This window comes from Myzus persicae, unplaced genomic scaffold (assembly GCF_001856785.1).
Source record: "Myzus persicae strain clone G006 unplaced genomic scaffold, MPER_G0061.0, whole genome shotgun sequence".
NCBI lineage: Eukaryota > Metazoa > Arthropoda > Insecta > Hemiptera > Aphididae > Myzus > Myzus persicae.
Window position 1 is genome coordinate 418,122 of NW_019101845.1, and position 14,299 is coordinate 432,420.

Genomic DNA, 14,299 nt, shown 5'->3' on the forward strand with positions numbered 1-14,299 from the left:
CAATGGAAATTATAAGATTTAAACTTAGAACTCTTTCATATATTATTTCATATAATTTATTTCAACATTAATATAATTCAAATTTGTTTTAAAATGTTAAATCTCTCAAACAAAACAAACCTAGTGGCTAATACTCAGTATAGAATATTATACACTTAATAATACAAACCGAGACCTCTACGGTTCTACTTAAACTATTAATGTTTTGAAACAATTCCAACTTTAAAGATTCTAAATGCCTTAGGGCACAAGCTTAAAGTTTAGTTTATAAAATAATAGAACTCCTATGTAATGGTCTATATAAGATATTATAACCCATAATTTTCTACAAAAAGTTATTACTCAAACTTTTAAAAATTATTGTTATTATTGTTAAAATATTATGTGGATATGTATTTTTATTTTTTAAGCCCTGTTGGCTGATAATGGTTGAAATAATTAAATGCATTAAAAAAATGACTGAGTGAAGTTTATACTGAATAACAAATAATACGGGCTCCAATGATATGAAGAATTAATCACTCATAATAATACCATTTAATTATGGCAAATGCGTTTAAAGGCACTTTTGCTAATCAACAAAAACATGTTCATTATGACACTTCTTTTTGCGAAAAAAGTCATTGTCAAACAGTTAAATTGATTCATTAATCTATTTTGCATTAAACAACTGATAAAAACATGAAGTCCTTCCTACTGCCTCTCATAAGGTATCCAATCATATGCGTGTGTATATCTCCTATGCAATTACCCATATGGTTTAACCCCAAGCGAAGCTATTAGCTAGATCATCCCTCCAGGCATCTTACCGAATGTTTTATATTAAATTATAATCACCTAATACCTAGTCTGTGATACCTACATGGCTATACATATAGTAGGCAGGTGAAAAATATAATTTAAAATATTAACAATTTGGAATGCTATGTTAAGAAAATTATTGTTTTTTTGTTTTGACAATTATTTGTTGGGAAATAACAATTTAGTGACTTGTTATATTAATTCGATAGAACGATTAGGACTTTTTGTTCATGTAGTTACTGTGGATGAAATTCGTACAAACAACCAAATTGTACCGTGCTAAAATAATCTTCTTTTTTAAATATGTTTTGGTTAAAATATGGTATAAAACTATTATCAATAATTGTTATTGATTTTTGGATCATAGCAAAAATGCATTTCAAAAGTGAAAAAAGAATTTTTGCAGACCAATGAAAGCGCAATCCAAGAAATGACAACAGGGGTGCCTCTCCTCCCCCCATCATCTAAAAAATAAAAATTGTGCATAGGCTTATGAGTAAATAATTTTTTTTTCCAATAAGATGAAAAATTTAAACAAGACAACAAAATCAATCAATTTGAATAAAAACATTCTTTTTTTTTTTTTTTTATTAGATATAAACAATCTATACAAATTATGTGCAATAAGCTTATGTGTTAAGATAATACAGGACGTGAGAAATTGAATAAGAAGCCGCCCAACATTTGGCATGAGTTATTTATACATATATATAAAAACATTCTAAAATCTAAATAAACTAAAGATACATTTTTAGTTTAAATTAGGAGTAATAAGAGTAGGTATAACCTATAATATCATAACACTAATGCGATGTTAATTAATACAACTTGCAAAGATAACTTTGCTCTTATATATTAGTAGGTGCCAATGATTTTTTTTTTACAATAAACCAATATTATAATTTTATTTATTTTCAACCAACCGATGTCTTATGTTGTACATTTAAAATGAAAATTAAATTATTTTTCAATCGTATATGATGTCCAACATATGTGAATAGTATTAATTCACGAAATCGTCCTGTAAACTATTTACCTATACATACCTATACTGGCCACTAAAATGCTAACAAATAAACCCCATGTCACCATCATGAACTGTTGTATTTCGTAATTTTCGTTGTACAGTGTTCTGTGACCTGCGTATAAGTAAACATGCCTTTGAAAGTTTGAAATTTACCGAAAATTTTGTTTTAATAAACTTGGACACGCAGGGTAGATACACCAGATACTAGATAGTATAATAATTCCATATAATTCGACCGACAAAAGCCACTCAAAAGAGATGTATTGCAGTTTCCTACAAGCCACTTGTATTTTGTACACAGGATGACTCACCCCACCGATTTTCTGTACCTATTTTTAATATTACATATTTGTATTGGCTCCAAATTTATTTATTTTAGCATAGAATGTTGCACCTAAAAAATTATATTAAACTTATCATAACTATATTAACATTGCAACATATAAATATTAATGTGATATTATTATAATCTATATGAATAGATTGTGCGTTGGTTTTAAAGCCGTGGTGTATAATATCCTGTACTCAGTATTGTAATAATATTGTTGTTAGTGGATTATGAAATAAATTATGCAACCGGGTATAGCGGATGATAACATTCCGGGATTAGGATCGTTCGCATATAGTGGAAAAAATATAAATCATCATCGTCTAATTTAATTTACATTTTATTGGAAATTCGGGACTCAATATTTTATTCCAATTTCGTGAACTCTTGATGCTTAGCATAGAATTTACTATGGCCAGTTCAAATATTAAAACAGTTATAATGGTATAGCCCAATAGTATTATAATATTATATTAGAGATCTGTTCTAAAAATGACCGCATTCTACTTCAAAAGGACCTGGATGTGATGATAGGTACACGGGCTAAAAACATTGGACTTGAGTTTAAAATTTCAAAAACGCGTTCCACGCCTTTCCACAGAATCCAATTTCCTATTGTATCTAATTTTACTCTTTATGATTCCTTACTCACTAATGCTGGTGCCTGGTAGTACGGTAAATGATCTAGGTATTACTGTTGATCGGGTACTAACATTTCACGATTACATTGAGAAATCCTGCTGCAAGGCTCTGAAAACAGTTGGCTTTATAAAAGGGTCTCCTTGGAGTTTAATTTGATAACACGCCACTTAAAGCGTTATTTTGTGCTCTTGTCAGATCTATCCTAGAGTATGGCGTTGTTTACTGCAAACGGGATGAACCAATAAGAAAGGGTTCAACGTACATTTTTAAGGTTTACTGCTATGATGATTCACATTGACCACTTACCCTATGAGTATGATCCAATACTTAAGAGGATTGGATTAACAATCCTAGCTGATGGACGTGTATCTGCAAGCCAAGTGTTCCTACGTAACTTAATGCACGATGGGGGGGGGGGGTTGCTGTTGGGGGTACATGTTTCAAGTCCACCCCTCAAACATGACCAAATAATTACGCCTCTATAAACATGGCAAATAAGTTTGAATGAGTAAAGGGTCCCAACACAACCTTTTTAAAAAATTGTCCATTTCCCAATATAAGTCTTTTAATAAGAACATCAATTTGAAAAATCAAATTACCAAATTATGATGAGTGTAAAATATATCCCGAATAAATTATTATTTGTATAGCTTCACTGTTCAGTTACAAAGCGGTTTTTTTTTCTTTTGCACTCGTAGAATTCGTGACAATATGGATTAATTATGTTTTTTTTTATCGATCCTTCCCCTAGAGAAGGTTGTCTGGAATAAACACAGACAAGTCTCGACTTGACTCGGGCGGCAACCATAATGATAATACAATATTACTCGCTTATAATGGTCGCGATGCGTTCGGAACGATCGTGCCGCGTCGACGCGCTCCAGTCTGTATCGATTTCTGTGGTTTGGGAGCCTCGCGGGGGTGGCACAGCTGACTGGTATGCGTACCGCCACGAGATAACGCGCGTCGCCGTCGTCCGCGCCGTCAGCTGCGAGTGCCGTCGTCGTGCTGCTCTGCACTCTGCTTGGCGTCCGACGCTGCGCCGCACCACCTTGAGTCCCAGTCGTTGTTGTTGTTGTTGTTGTTATTATTGTTGTTTTTGCCGTCGGCGTTTCGCGACCGTGGAAATGACGGCATCACCACCGCCAGTGCAGCAGCAAGCCGTCACCGTCGCTACTGCAACTGCAGCTTTCCGACTGTCGTTGGTGATGTTGCTGCTTGACGTCGGCACCGCGTCCGCGTCTATATGCAAATCCGGACTGTGCACCCGCGAACAGTACTGCTGCGGCGACGGCAAGTGCTGTGACAACGTGTACAGCCTCTGGTACTTGTGGTGAGTGAAAAGTGACGTAGGTATAGAACACGTCCCGCAGCAATATTTTTCGACACAACAAATATTCGCGTCACACGTTTTTAATCGGTATATATTTTTCAATATCCCCGCCGGTTTTCGGTTTTCACATGTGCAATTTGTTTTCCCTACATTTGTCAGCCGTCGTTACTCATAAAAAATCTTTAAATAAACAATATTTAAGTCCGAAAGTTTTCATGTCGATGTAAAATTCCGAAAATCAAATTTTCTTAACCCCAAAGTGTATTTATAATTGTTCGCAGACTCGCTGTGGAAAGAAAACACTAGGAATATTGACTGTGATTTTCTATTATTAATATTATATTTTATTTCCCTTTGCAGTGGAGGTGTAGCTGTTATGCTCTTCGTTGTCGGTTCATTTTGTCCGGTCATCAGGCAGTGCTGTTGTTTTCGGACTCCAGTGATTGTCAAATATGTCCCGGTGCCCACGTCACCGACTAAATTCGTAAGTATGATATAACATGTGTAATATGATGGGAGCTGGCGGTGTCATGTGTAAGGTAAACAGTATATTAGGCAGTTGCATAGCTGGACCATGGCTAAGCGGACTATGTACCCGTGATTTAAGTGCCAAAGATAAAACAAACAAATATTAATTGCGCCAATATATTAACATTTGTATTACACAGTGCCTAGATGAACATATTTTTATAATTTTACAAGTACCTGCAATAAATCATCAATAATCAATATAATATTAACGTGTATGATTATTATAAACAAATAATACATATTTTTTTGATTAAGATTATCTACACATTTGGAGGTTTTCAGCGATGTATGTACTGCAGTTAGGTTAGATACCTAGTATAATACTTGCTTCGGGGAGTCCCAGTGAGCAATGTGAAAACAGTCGACCCAGCGATACGTTAGGAAAAAAAGAGTTACTTTGCACCTGGGATTTTGGGCATTTTTGGCACACTTATATACAATACCTACTGTTCCTTCTTAACTCATTCGACGTTTGTGTGACCAAGTCACCGAAAGTCAACTGACACTAGCCTCGACTGACCGCGGCTGGAGGGCCATATGAAACGAAACACGCGTCCACCCGACCCGAATTGCTGGTGAAGTCTATAACTATGACTCATATATCTATGACTATAATACCGCCAGTTACCCATTTGCGAGGTGCCCGGATGGTTGAGTAGCATCTCTGCATGGTGGTGTACAATTTATTTGAATGTTATACATTAATCAAAACCCCCTCTGAAATGAATAATCCATAAACTATTTTTTATTGTTCCCGCTTAGAAATATTCTGATCGTGAAAAGTGCACCAGAGTGGATGTTACGCTGCCCATGCCGCCTCAAGCTACTACGATGGACGTGACGAATTGCATATAATTCTCAGCACTACTAAACACAGTACCTACACATATTGTAATATAATAATAATAATAATAATAATAATACTATTGTTATTCACCGATAACCGCGGTGTGCATGACGTGGTCATGTGGATAGACGTTTTTTTCCCCATGACGACAACCACCATCAACCAGAACATAGCACTTTAGGGCGTTATCGAGTGTATTGGGATTGAACATTCACAATATAATATAATTATTAATAATAATATATTACCCGCCTATGTAATATGTAAATATAGCGTAGAAGTTAGAACTCGTCTACTCTCGGAGTCCTGAATGAAAAAAGTGTCCGTCGAACATTTTTCTTACTGTTCTAAATAGTTTAACTGATGGCCGACTCAAATCATTATTATATTAATTTATAAATAAATACATGGTTACGTATAAACCCCATTTTTGTACGACAGACACTAAAAGTACCTAAATCATTCAATATGTCCGTATGTAGGTACATATATTATGAATTGTGACACCGTCGTGTCTTACAAGCGGGCATTTTCATACGCTGCTGTGAACTTGTTTCCTCGTCTTTTATATTTATGACTTATGTATTATATGATCTTAGAACTTTGAATATACTGAGTAGGTAGTACGTTAAAATGTCGATGGTTGTCCTCTGCTGTCCTCGTATGATTCACGCGTGTCTTAAGTGTTAAAAAAACACTTCTGATTAGGTACCTATATATCTACAGGATCTAACGAATAAATACATTCCCTAGTCAAAAGTCTGTGTTAATGATTACAATTTAAGGGCGGGCATAAAAAATTAGTTGCAGTAGGTAGGTATATAATTGAAGGGTTGGGTGACTAAAGTTGTTATATGACATTTTCCATAGTATTTTTTCAAACTTTTCACACCTTAGCCCATGTTACGTGGCGACACGCATCACGCATTTACATGTAATGATATCGTCATTATCAACGCGTGTATCTCTGAAAATTATGATTCAAATGACTTAACACTGTGACACGCACTGACAATAGCCCCCGATTGTCCATACAACTATAGAAACAACAAACCCTTCAATTGTACGTTTTTTTTTCAATTTATATAAATATACACTCGAGCTGCATATAGGTAGTATGCGCATAAAACACAATATTACATATTGTCACATGTGTGTGTGTGAAGGTGAACAAAATATGGATCGCATCACTTTTATATAATAACATTAGGTTTATCTCCGTCCAATTGTATAGCTACATAATATATCATCATGTAACAACACACACACACACATACACAAAGTCAAATCTTGTAAGTTTTATTATATATTATATATATATATATACTATATACAGAGTGATTCGCCGAGCATAGGTACTCACCATAGTTTTATAATTTACGACGATAATTTATTCGAATTCTGATTTTTAGAATTTTTAAGTAGAAATACTTAAAGATCCGGCATATTTTCAATTTTATAGATTTTTTTATCACATTTGAGAGCGTTTCCAGCATATTGTTTACAAACAAGAATCACTCTTTTTCCTTCGAAATGTAAAGCACTTTTTTGAAAATGTCAAAATCAATATTTGATCAAATATTTGTTGAGTTATTTAACTTTGTGTACTAATAATTTTAGGTTCATAATAATAAGATATTTACCCTTTACAAGTGCACCCGCAAGATGAAATCTCACCCGAGGCAAGATATAAGAATTACTTATAATCTAATAATATTTACAGGGATATTGAAATTAAAGAACATGCCGTTAAAAATTCTCAGAGGGTTCTCCCTTTGACCCGCCTTGCAGGCGCTCTTGATCTTATGATGATTTTAAAATTTTAATAGGTATAGTGATTAATATTGATTCATAAACATTTTATAATTTGTAAATACTGTTTGAGTATAATAATAATTAATAATACTAGATACAATTTTAAGTACATCTATTTTATATTTTTTAAAGACTACTAAACTCAGTCTACATATTTTAATGACTCAGAAAGTCAGAAACTATATTAGATTGAATTTTGAGTTAGATACAATTTTCATTACAAAAAAGTTGTTTGTTATTGGAAAAATAAGAAGTTTGCATCACCTCGGGACACTTGTTAAATGGTATAAAAACCTAAATAATAGAAAATAATATTTTCCTTAAATATACTTGAAAATTCCAAAATAACAGAATTTGAATAAATGTATTAGATATTAAAGAAAAAATGGAGGTGATCACCTACTCGGTCAGTCGCTTTGGGTACATTAATATATTATTATTATTATTATTATTATCATTATTATTATTATTATTATTTAGCGCGTTTGACGTTTGGCATAGCCCACATAGGTATGTCGATACCTCGTACTTTCTAGTTTCTATTTATCTATACGTATTTACCGGAAATACTATCGTAAGTAGAGTTTTAGCGTAGGTTATATCAACGACCTACCTATGAAATGACGACATTCGATACGACAGCAGGCGGCAATATATTATCGATTGTTAACATATGCTATATATACATATTATAAAATGTAGTGGGTCAGTCACGAACATTTAAATATTGGTATTGTACCTAAATTATATAATATTGCATAACAATGCGATACCTACGGGCTACGATGCGTTTCGTTCGATTTTCTAATACCTCTATAAATATTTTCAAAGGAGGCCGTTAGTGTTGCTGCAACTAGTGTCGAAATTCTGAGGGTGGGGCCCCTGTATATAGGTCTAACAAATAATTAATGCATGCAGTTCAATAATAATCTGTATATTTTATAAAAAAAATTCGCATCAAGCCTTTATAACTGTAAAAAAAAGGTTGAGAGGGTGGAACGATTTCTAGTTATTGTTATTTATAGATCTAATCTATTAATATATTTATTTATATACATAATATGAACATGAATATACTTGAATTTTTCTCCATTCAACTAAAAAGGTTTACAAGTGCGTTTACATCACCAACAATTTGTCAATTTACGGTGTGTTTTGTGAAAACAACTATAATAATCAACAATTTAGTGTTGTATCAATTGTTACATTTGTATCAATCAATTTTTTTTACAATATGGCCTTCTCTGTGAAAATAATACGACTTTTTTAATGAAATTAATATATTATACAATCATTTTATCATAGTTAGAGGGATAGACTAGGGAGTAATATAGAGGTCTCTCCCATATGACCAGTATATTAACTGAGCATTTAAATGCCATGATTATTTTTCTCAAATTCTTTGTGTCAAAATACCTATGTCATTCAACCACATATGCTTTCGTGTTTGAGTTTGACATGTTAAGAATAAAGTAGGAATTTAATTATCATTTAAGGGTTATGTTAAAGTACATAAATAAGTATAAGAAAAGTATCAGTATTAAAAGTTAAAAACATTATACGGCTGAATTAATTCGTGAAAGATATATTTTTTAATGTAATTGTAAGACTTAATTAATGGTTTATATAAATCATATAATACAATAACTGTTACCTATGTATACTAGTTTAAGAGTGCAAATAAACATTTTATTTGCCAAAAATAAAATGTTGTTGACTATTATGTATTCTGTTTGTCGGTATTTAATAAAAAAATTATTACTTATCCGAATGTGTAATTTATTGTTGTATTTTTCTATCCAAGTTGTAATACAGACAATTGTGAATACTTAACAATTGGTTCAGTTAGTTTAACAATAAATATATTTAATATTTCAAATTAAAATATTCCTGTGTGGAAATCGTATTTGCGTAGGTACCAACAATTATATAAGAATTTAGTAAAAAACGTACATATCAATAGAAGGGGTCAAATTCATCAATGGTTCCTCAGCATAATAATAATAACTATATATACCAATTATAACTAAATTGTTAATTAATATCAATGCAAACACAACCACAGGTTAATGACCTAGGTGTTGAAGCCTTTATTCTTAATAAAAAATAAAAATAATAATAATAATAACTATTTACCCTCCAGTAGTTGAAATTCCCGCATACAATTTTCCTTTTTTTATTTATTAATACAATTCAAATAAGCATAAAACAATATTTTGTTTTGTTTTGTTTCTATGAGTATTTAAATTTAATTGATTCAAGTTCAGAATATTAATTATTTTTGCTACTCTTGCAATTTGAAAATTGTTTTCTATTTACTAACTACACTATTTTTCTCCAAATCAGCAAGTTGGTTGAGAACGCAATTTCGGCCATAATTGTTGTGCCTTGCCTTCTTTTATGAAAGAATTGTCAGAGATAAATAGACACAATTAAAATGTATTTTAATTAAATCTAAATTAAATACTTAATTATCGCTATTTATGAATATTGAGCAAATATTCTAAGCAAATGTCTGATAGTTTATAATTTCATAATGAATTGGAGATTCATAAATTCTGTGTAACTATACAATGTTGTTGGTAAATTTATAAATTTGTTGTCGTTAGAATTGTACTTAACTTTGTCAACTGATATAGAAAGTATTACACGTCCTCGTTAAATTTTTTTTTTTTTTTTTTTTTTGAACTTAAGCTTCGGCAACTGAGGCCATTAGCTGTAGTAGGATTTGTATTGTAGTTTGTATTGTATATTTTTTGGAACGGAAGGGGGAACACGTGTGTGTTTGTTTTTGGCAGAATTTCGAATGGGGCACCCGTAGGTTTCTGCCATGCCCCGGGGGTGGGGGATGGCAGCACTTGTTCTCCGGTCACCGCGACTTGTCCGGAGAAAAATGCCGCCCGGTAGCCGAGGATCGAACCGCGACCGGCTGCGTCGCAGCGGACGCGTCAGACCACTCGGTCACCTCATCCCCCCCTCGTTAAATTGTCTACAATATCTCTGACGATACAAATATTCAACTGTATACGATTTTCTTATGTTCTTGTAATTCAAAAACAAATAACCATGGATAATGAAAATTTACACCAAATGTTTTTTTATCATTTTCTATACTTGATTCTACATTTCTTTAAATTTTAAATGTGTTATTATATTAGTTTATAAACAGTGATGTTCCCATCATTTTGTATGAGAGTATACTACGCTGAAGAACGCCAAAATATAGGTATTTCATTATTTTTACGATAAAAGTGGTGGAGAGGTTTAACTAATAACTAAAAAAAATTATTATTACATTTTTATTATATCAAAACAAAATTATAAAAATGAATTATTTAAATAAATTGATAAAAAATTGTTTTCTTAACTTATCTTCTTCGTCGACGGTTTTTTTTTGTTCTTTACCACGTGGAGCTGAATCTGCTGATCTGTGGTCAGTGTTGAGTTGTATCTAGATACATTTATCTAGATGAAAATTAAGTACCTTTATCTTATCTAGATGAATAAATTATATAATATCTAAATGGTATCTAAGATTTAAGTTATGGAAATCTACATAAATATCTAGATAAATCTCGTTTTATAATGCACATTTTTCATTTAGTCATTTTCCATCAAATATTATAATAATATGATACTACGCAAGTATGTTTAATGACGATTCATTATTATCGAATTAACAATAACACCCGTACGCCGACCGCAGACGCTGTCGAGGTCGTATATCAATACAAGCTGTAATAATAGGTCATTAATTGTTATAATAATAATTAAAAACAATAATTCATATTTTACAATATATTTATTATTTTTTTACACTCACTATCCAAATTCATTTTTTTGGCCAATATCGTCCACTCCTTATCACAAACAAGTCTATCTTTGTACTTTTTGTCAAACTTGTTCCATAATACACTTCTTTTTTGCACTTCAGATATCAAAAGTTCGTTAGTTTCCATTGTAAGTAATAATTAAGTAATAATATTATATCATTAACGCACTGAACGCAGCTTTGTGCGGCGACAAAAACAAAATGATTTGTTTTTCAAATTGTCCGGTGCGTACGAACGAATTCGATCGCACGCATATGCGGCGACTGCGGCGGTACATTGGAAACGCGGACATGTTACCACAGGTTTGTTTATTTTGGTCGCCGCATCGCACGCACCGCAATGCGTTTGCCGCACTCGCCGGACTCACGTAGGACACGGCGTTATACCCCACGATAATGTCCCGTCGATCAGTAAATAATGTGGAAAAAACTAAAAATAGTTCTCGACCGGCAATAATACACACGCACATCTATGTTGTATTGACAATACCAATTCCCAATTGGATGTTATAAATAATAATATTTGCACTTTAATTTAATTTCTTTACCAGATACTAGTCACTACTCACTAGACTTTACCCAAAAGTAAATGTTTTGTCATTGCATCAATTAGTCATCCTAAGTTCAAATTAAGTTGGATTCCTGTTCGATACATTGAGTTGTGCAAAAAACTTTTTTTGACTGAGTGCAATGAAATGTATACTAATATGAGTGATATCAAAAAAAAAACGGCTGTAGCTAGTGATAATGAAGACAGTGATGATAGTGACCAGGAATTTTACTCATGTTTGTATGAACACACTAATAATGGATACTCTGCTGATGAATCAAGAATTACAAACTTTTCTTGTGTACAGGCTTTGACGTTCTTAAATTCTCCCAAAAAAGAATTTAGTGTTTTAGAAGATTATCCCATAGTTAAACAAGTGTTCTTAAAATACAACACAACTATTCCGCTTCAGCTCCAGTGGAACGCCTGTTTAGTGGAGCAATCCAAGTATTAACACACAGGAGAAATCGTCTAGGAGACAAAACGTTTGAGATATTAATATGTTGCAAGTCAAAGAACTAAACAAGCGACATATCATTATAATTTATTTGTTTAACAATTAAAATATTATTAGTATTTATAGTTGTACGAGTCGTATGTTGTTTTAATAAATCATTTATGTTTTATTATATAATTAATATTTTCAAAAGGAACAAAAGATTTTTTACTTGTTATAATTTTTTTTTTGTACTTATTTTAATTTGCAGTTTGAATGTTATGTAAAAAATATAAACTAGTTTTTTAAACCAGAAAATATATGTTAATTAGTAATTACTAATTAACCATGATTTTGGTTATTTGATATTTTGTTATACGTTGAAATTAGTACCTACTGTATGCTAAATATAATATATAGGTATTTAAATATTTTATATGTATATTTATTCATTACATAATATATTTTTGACACAAAACGAGCCTTCCTGGTTTGCATCCCTTAATCTATTACTCAACCAAGAATCCAATAACATGTCAAGCATTAATACAAATTAACTAGTGTAAGATATAAATCTAGATGAAAAAATTTTATCTACATATTTATCTAGATAAAAATTGAATATTCTATCTTGATATTAATCTAGATATTGATATAGCTAGTAATCTAATATTTATCTAGATGTTATTTTTGCTATCTGAACTCAACACTGAGTATAGATAGACTATGATGTATCAGCATAGTAGCATACGTTTAAAAAAATAATATACATAGGTAAATAGACCAATTAAAATAAATAATACTATATTAATTACTAATTGCTTTTTAGACTTTGAGACCAAAGTTATAATTTAATATTCAATTATAATGACACTTTCGAAAATACCAAGTTATACTATTCCGCTGGAGTAGGTACCTAATCAGTTTACACAAAAATATAAAAGGTTTTAAACTGTGCATGGAATAATTTTAGTTTATTGCGTTGTATAATATTAAAATATAGGAATGTCTTGGGAACCTGGAATTTACCGCGCTCGCTTTCCTAACCTGTTTAATTCCTTAAGACAATTTTTTTTAAATTTTAAAATTAATATTTTAAATAATAATCAATAAGCAATAAGTTAATATTTATATCCGATGTACGAATACAACAAACAATTTTGTTGCTATGGGACACGATAAGTGTTTGATATAAATTGTATACGTTCTAATCGTCATAACCTATCTGCTTGTCGCACTGAGTACATCTAATAATTTAGTATATTGTTTACTCTCTGTAAAACTTGCTTTACTTCCGCAATTTACCCTTGTACCATAATCCGTGATATCGTCATGTCTGCAAATAGCTCCGCATCGCTGGAGATGAATGTGCAGTCCGAAATAGAAGTGATGCGCCAAGAGTTCGCGGATCTGCTGTCGAATTCATCGAAACCACGGGCGTATCGTCGTGGTCTTGCTGGCCCATGCAAGGCAAATGGTACTGCCGGTGACGCGCCATTGGTCGAGATGCCTTCTGCGACCGACTTGATGCTGATGACGTTCGAGGATCTAAGGACAAATCGTCCAACTCTGAAGCGCGGTCTGCCGGGTTCGCCGATGCAGCGAGGGACAAGATTTTATTCGGTGCCCAATTTGACAATGCTGGAGACAGATTCCGAGAAGTCGAGTGTGCCGGCGAACCACGCACTGTCCACCAACACAACGAGCCCTGCAGCCCTCGAAAAAGGTCCAGTGTCGTCTGCTTTGCCAGAGGTTCGACAGGAGCCGGAAACTCGTCTTGCCTCGTCTTCTCCGCCCCGTCGTCGAACGGTTTCAATGCCGAACATGGCTGTAATGAAGTTCGGTACAGTAGAGTCCACAGGCGGATCAATGAATGCGGTCGAGGTCATAGATGGCTCGCCGAAATTGGCTGTCCACGAGACGAAAAGTTTCAAGGATCCGGAAACCGGCGACGGTTGCAGCGATGGTGCAGCAGACGATCAGACGATAGCCAGCGCGGTAATACCCAGACGACGCCGTTCGTTTTGGGGCCGTACAAGAAGGTTCGTCAGCCTGATTTTTTGCTGTGGCTGTATGCGCCGCCGCGATTGAAGGTCTATCTTGATATAGTCCAAAGCAGCCCATAGTATTGTACAGCTATAGTAAAGTGACCCCTCC

The 14,299-nt window shown here is 33.1% G+C and overlaps 1 protein-coding gene across 1 annotated transcript; it reads left to right on the top strand.

The window, feature by feature from the left end:
• The first annotated feature begins 3,750 nt into the window (after nt 1–3,750).
• Nucleotides 3,751–6,841, top strand: LOC111030582. Its single transcript, XM_022310140.1, has 3 exons — nt 3,751–4,131; nt 4,492–4,615; nt 5,425–6,841. The coding sequence occupies exons 1-3, from the start codon at nt 3,926–3,928 to the stop codon at nt 5,515–5,517; spliced, it is 423 nt and encodes a 140-aa protein (XP_022165832.1). The 5' UTR covers nt 3,751–3,925; the 3' UTR covers nt 5,518–6,841.
• The last annotated feature ends 7,458 nt before the right edge of the window (nt 6,842–14,299 follow it).

Excerpts from the sequence above, each read along its gene's own strand:
- LOC111030582 (XM_022310140.1), top strand. The coding sequence starts at position 3,926 with ATGACGGCATCACCACCGCCAGTGCAGCAGCAAGCCGTCACCGTCGCT. Across the intron at positions 4,132-4,491 it reads TACAGCCTCTGGTACTTGTG|TGGAGGTGTAGCTGTTATGC; the intron begins GTGAGTGAAAAG and ends TTCCCTTTGCAG. Across the intron at positions 4,616-5,424 it reads CCACGTCACCGACTAAATTC|AAATATTCTGATCGTGAAAA; the intron begins GTAAGTATGATA and ends GTTCCCGCTTAG.